At 39.0% G+C, this 6,510-nt stretch overlaps 1 protein-coding gene across 1 annotated transcript; it reads left to right on the top strand.

The window, feature by feature from the left end:
• Positions 1-3,656: 3,656 nt before the first annotated feature.
• Positions 3,657-4,634, top strand: LOC101274722 (keratin-associated protein 26-1-like; the record flags this gene model as incomplete). The annotated part of the gene is made up of 2 exons (XM_004264640.1): positions 3,657-4,119; positions 4,417-4,634. Coding segments are annotated over 2 exons (681 nt in total), but the record flags the coding sequence as incomplete, so codon positions are not given.
• Positions 4,635-6,510: the final 1,876 nt, after the last annotated feature.

Below are 6,510 nucleotides of genomic sequence, written 5' to 3'. Positions count from 1 at the left end.
TCACACCTACTTGAACGGGATGTAGTGAGGATTAAATCAGTTAATACATATAAAGCACTTAGAACAATGCCTGGTGTATAATAAGGACTCAGTAAATAATAGCTAATAAGTGTTCCGTAATATATTCAGAAAATAAGTCATGTAAAAAGAATGTTTTTCTTGCAATGCAAAGAAAAGAGTGTGTGTATGTGTGTGTGTGTTTTCACACATACACACACACATTTCTTTCTTTGCATTGCAAGAAACAGTGGGTTTTCCCTCTTTCCAATCTGTGCTGTAATTTAATCATAGCTCTCTCTTCTTGAAATCAGTTACTGGATCACTGTGCCTGTAGGACAAAATCTTAACTACTTCCTTGATGATTGAATTAGATTTAGCATGTGAATCTAAGTTACTTACTACAGCTTGCCTGTAAGAACCCTCCACTGAAAACATGGTCAACATTTTTTTTTCTGTCTTTATACCTTTTGCCACAGCGTGAATTGTCTTTATATTCTCCTAAACACCTGCCATTCCCTCCTATCCCTCAAAATTAATATCAAAAGCTAACTTTAGGTAAAGCCCATGAACAACGTTTGCCCTTCTCCATATACCATTTATAGAACTTATTAAACAGTGACTTGGATTGTGTATCCATCTTATCACATCTACAAGATTGGATGTGTCTGGAAGCAGAAATCAATAGTATCTTTGTATCATTGTCAATGTCTATCATGTTTTGCACATACAAAATGTTCAATAAATGTTGAATGAATGAGTGAATACAAGGGAGTCATTTATTGGCATAAGTTTATTGTTGCAATGCTCTGAGGATTCTTTGTGTCCAAGAAAAAGGGAAAATTGGGGTTGTTTTTTCTAGAGCAGGAGAGGTAAGGACCCCTAGTTCATTGAAGAAAAAGCAACAAAGTGGGTAAATCTGGAGGAACACACAGGATACCCAGTTCCTCAGTCCCTTCCTGGGCTCTTGCATCAGAAGAGCCTGAAACATGTAGTTTATAAAAGCTTACTAATGAGGTACCTGCTGTTATGTCTGCATGAGCTCTACTTGTATACTGAGAGAGTCATTATCAAAAAACGTCAGTTCAACATTTGTTATATTAGGGGACAACCTACATTCAAGGCACTTCTAATTTTTGAAATCCATGAATATTTTTGCAGTGTTACCTACCCACAACAGAAAAATGAGAGTCTTGTGGAGGTGCTCTAAAGGCATTAAACCCAAGGTGGTACTCTTTGGAATGGGTTAAGAATTCCAAAGCAAGAAAATTAATTATTCTGCTATAGTGTTTTGCAGTCTACACTTACTTTTTCTTACATCTCAACATATCCTAAAATGACACTGAAAATAGACATAAATATTTCTGTTGTTTCATGAAAGGATACTGATAGTGACTGGGGATCAGAGTGATTATGCAAATTGCCCAGGGTCACCCAGTTAGTAAATGATGGTATCAATGTATCTATACACTGTCATATTGGATAATGGGAAATAAAACATTTTAGGGGTCAAGGACAAACAAACAAATGTTTGAACCCCCTTTGTTTAAATGTTTCTCTTCATATCAAAACTTTCCATATCTCAATTTTTTTCATATGAATACTTGAAATTTTAAAATTTACTGTGAAGAATTATGAGGATAAATTGACATTACACATGTGGGTATGCACATTGCAAGGTGTTGCCCAGAATAGACACTAATACATATACATACATACACACAAATATATTGATGTACTTATGATGCAGATGTCAGACTCTTGCTTATAAATGAGAAGAGCAGGCATAAACAGCATTGACCTATAAAACTGATAAGCCTTCAATTAAATATGGCTATACTTATTACTAATGCCATTCAGCTGAAGCATCCAGGATTTCACAACAGGACTCTTGCAATGTGTACAAACAGTATCACGTGATGAAAGCTGGCAGGGTGGGGAGAGGAGTGAGGGGGGACTCCTCAAACACATCAGGTACAAATCGTCAAAGGGTAATGTTCTCTGACCTAAAATACTGAGATAATTTCAACATGTTAGCACAGAACCTCAGAGGCTAAATCATTTTCTTTTCCTATTTCTCTCCCTGGCAGTAAAATAGTCCTGTATTGGCTCGCAGAGAAATCAATCTATTTCACAGATTCTACTCCAGGACAGAGGGAGAATTAATAAGCATATTCACTGAACATAAAAATAAAAGAAAGTGCTGTGATTTACATTGAATTTTTAGCTAAGGGGAATTGGAACTTAGATCCAGTAGATAATTTTTTTTTTTAAATAGCCCTTGAAACCACTAGATATGTTGGTATATGAAAAATACAGTGGGATGGTTGAGGCTAAACACAATCATTCATCGTTTAAACAAAGTTTTACCAGAAAATATATCCCCAAATAACCTTCAAAGTATTCATACTTAGGAAAACTCTACAGTTATTTTGATGCTATTGCCCATGTACAGCAGTTTAAATGTTCCTCTTTGGAAACTGCCATCAGAATCAATGTAAAAAGCAAAACCAAATCCATTTCTATGTCTTAATCATTGTTTTAATTTTTTTTTAACCAAGAACATTAGTTTTCAGTTGGAACATGAGTAACCATGAAATGATAAGCCTATAATAACTATGAAAAATGTCATGTTGTATCATTTTTTTAAAGGGGTTTTACTTATTTGCTTCTGTTTGCAGTAAGATCCATAATTTAAACTGAGCCCAATTTATTTATTTATATTAAGAATACACATAAATCAAACTTTCAACTTGACTTAATTTATTTATTGAAATGAATAAAATGAGCAGGACTTTTTAAAAAAGATATTTCACTGGGGAGTCACTTTCCACCAGGATTCTAAAATAGAGCAAAGCACAAATTTCGGCACATTGAAATTTTCTATAGTATACTATTTTTATTTATTTATTTATTTTTTGCGGTACGCTGGCCTCTCACTGCTGTGGCCTCTCCCGTTGCGGAGCACAGGCTCCGGACGCGCAGGCTCAGCGGCCATGGCTCACGGGCCCAGCCGCTACGCGACATGTGGGATCTTCCCGGACCGGGACACGAACCCATGTCCCCTGCATCGGCAGGCGGACTCTCAACCACTGCGCCACCAGGGAAGACCAATATAGTATACTATTTTTAGACTCTCTCTGCCCCAAATCGTATAGGTTATAGGATTTTTCATTCTTTTACGACATAATTGCTTTCAAGTTTTTTACCTTTGGCAATTTCCAAAAAGCATAGAATTCCCCCTCAAAGAGAGATAATTTGCCATTGTTTTAAAGAAGTTCGTTACCACTATTCAAGTCAATTTCAAGAGACAAATTCTAAGAATGTTTATGTAGTGGCGGTTATAGTTAAAATAAGTAAATGACCTTTAAAATACCTGTTTAGGTTGGATAATTTAAGAAGCAGAGGTACTATTACAATTCCGTCACACTGCTTTATAGATATACTTAATCGATGGAAGGCATTGCAAGGAGCACCCAGTGTTATGGGAGGTGGTGACACCACTTCTTGGGCTATAATAGAGTTCTGATGCCATCTCAGGCAACAAGGAGGAAGAGAGTCTGTACAGAATCACCACCTTCTGTGGGTATTTCAGGGAGCAAGCCGAATGAGAAACTTGAAACCTCACTTCTTTCAAATCAACCGCTGCCTGCTCTTGAAATCTTACTGTGCCTGGGCACAACGACTGCTCTGGAAACTACAGCTTGAGATTCCTTAGAAATGCCTGTCATGTTCCTTCTCCCTCCTCCATTGCCCTCTGCTCTACGAATGTGAGCGGTGGGGATGTTCTCTGCTTGCCCAGCAGCTGTCAAGACCATACCTGGCTCCTGAACAACGGCCAAGAGACCTGCAGTGAACCTACCAGCTGCCAGCCGGCCAGCTGTGAGCCCAGCAACTGTGAAACTTCCAGCTGCCCTTCCTCTAGTTGCTATGTGCCCAGACCCTGCCAAGGCACCAGTTTTCTTCCTGCTTCTTCTTGCATCTCTGGATCCTGCTTCCCAGTATGCTATAGACCTCTGAGCTATGTGTCTAGCAGCTGCCAACCCCAGAGACTCCTCACTTATGGATGCCGCCTCTTGGGTTATTTGCCTGGTGGTCCTCATACCCACAGCATTACCCACTGTAATGCTTTTCTCACTTGATCCACTGAAATTGTCTTTTCATACATTTACCCTTTCTATTATTGCCGTCATCACTCAAGTTGGGTTGTGTTCCCCTTTGGTGAATACATACATTTCTTACTGCCATCTTGACTCTTATCTCTAGTGTCTTCTCTTTAGCTTGAATACTGTGTTTAGAGTTAATACTCCTAAAATTAATTTCATCATATGACTCTTACTCAAAAATGTCAATAACTCTCTTTTGACCACAGAGAATTATCCAAACACTTGATTTTCCCTCCTCTACTTCCCAATAGAGACTCTCTATATTTGCTTCATGTCTCCAATTACTCCACATTTGCCCTCGTTTCATATCATCTTCTTGTTCACCCTACCCTTCCTCTCCTTTGGGATAATTCTTTCGGCATTGTGTCCAACAGTCTCAGACCTCTGCATCCTCTCTTCAGTGGATGCCAGCCTCTGACACATGTGTTTAGTACTTGCCATCCATCTTGCTCTGCCTGGGGAGGCCTGTAACTTCCTTATTCCAGCTAATAATCACGCTGAAGATCCAAGACAAAAATTTAAACTCCATGGACTTTTGCTTCTTCTTTCCTAGTATGTAGTGACTGCTTTTTCTTGATTTTCCTGTGCCTGACCTAATGCAAGCTGTTCCTTTCACATTTTTATCTTTTTTTCCATCTCTCCTTGCCATAAAATTATTTGGTTTAGAATGCTATTCAATGTCGCTTAGGTGTGGGAAGAATTTATTTGGTTTGGGTTGTAATAAATGAGTTTAAGTCAGAACTAAGAATCTGGTTCTTCAGTTTGTCTTTCATTATTTTATTTTAACGCACACATGGCCAACCTCAACTCCCTGCAGAAGTAACTAGGACATGGTACACTCAACCATATGTTTTTATTTCACAGTAGGGGAATAGCTTGATGGTTTAATCCTCAAGCTGATTTATAGATCTCTGATATCTCTGATCCTACATACTTAAGAGACCCAAAAAGTCCTTGGTGGAAGTTATATTGAAAAGGTAAGATTAGGAATGATTTCCTTATCTTTCTCTTCCAGTGAACATACTTTGACCAGAATGTCCTTTCTGAATCATATTTCACTCTTTTTTTTTTTTTTTTTTTTGCGGTACGTGGGCCTCTCACTGTAGTGGCCTCTCCCGTTGCGGAGCACAGGCTCCGGACGCGCAGGCTCAGTGGCCATGGCTCACGGGCCCAGCCGCTCCGCGGCATGTGGGATCTTCCCGGACCGGGGCACGAACCCGCGTCCCCTGCATCGGCAGGCGGACTCCCAACCACTGCGCCACCAGGGAAGCCCCCCATATTTCACTCTTGCTTAAGTCTTTGATGGCTTCTTATGATCTATTCCTATAAAATGAACATACAGACCCCTTATCATGACATCTGAGTTTTTTTCTTCATTGTCTTTCTCCCTCCCACTTCTTTGGCTTCATCTTCTCAGTATTGCAAATTCTAAGCTCCTATGATTCTACTTACATGTAGTTCCCTAAACATGCTGCTTCTTATAAGCATCCACACTTTTGCATGTCATCATCAAGACCAGGATGAAATTCTGATCTATCTACCCTGAAGACTCATAGTCACTTTTAAAAACACAGCCCAACTTTATTAAACTGTTAATTTATTCAGTAAAAGTTTTATTACTTACTTACTACATCCCAAGCCATCCTGTGCCAGGCACAAGAGATACACAGGTGCATAAGACAAACTTGAACTCTCTCAGTATTTACCAGAAGTCACATACTATGGGACATATCTGTATTAAAGGTACAATTTTTTTCCTCATTCAACATAAAATGTGTAAGGGTATGTATTTCAAAAAATAAAGTAAGGGACTTCCCTTGTGGTCCAGTGGTTAAGACTCCGTGCTTCCAATGCAGGGGGTGCAGGTTCAATCCCTGGTCAGGGAACTAAGATCCTGCATGCCGTGGGGCATAGCCAAAAATAAATAAATAAACAAACAAAACCAAAAAAAGTGCGGCTTTATGAGCAAACAGAATTTTAATAAATAAAATAAAACTAAAGTGTAAAGGTATGAATGTTCACCTTTTTGAGGAACTGTAATATTTAGAAACTTTGTCAGTGTGCAAGAAAGACAATGTTCTCTAGATGTTAACTAGTGGTTGTTCCCTTTAGAGAAGGCATGTACCTCTGGTTCTCGGAACCCATCTCTCCTTATGGATCTTCTGACATGGAAGCTGAATGTTGGTTTCTCTTATCACTATGTTCACGCTACTGTTTCAAAACCCAACTTAGTTCATTATTTTGCCTTACTTGCCTGGCTCTCCTAGATATTTTGAGTTTGTGACATCTGTACCCTTTATTTTTCGAAGCTTTTCCCAGGCCCTCTCCTTGCCCCTTACGCTAATGA

Source organism: Orcinus orca, chromosome 5, assembly GCF_937001465.1.
Source record: "Orcinus orca chromosome 5, mOrcOrc1.1, whole genome shotgun sequence".
In the NCBI taxonomy this organism is placed as follows: domain Eukaryota; kingdom Metazoa; phylum Chordata; class Mammalia; order Artiodactyla; family Delphinidae; genus Orcinus; species Orcinus orca.
The sequence above is the reverse complement of the archived record's forward strand: the minus strand, read 5'-3'. Positions and strand labels throughout refer to the sequence as shown.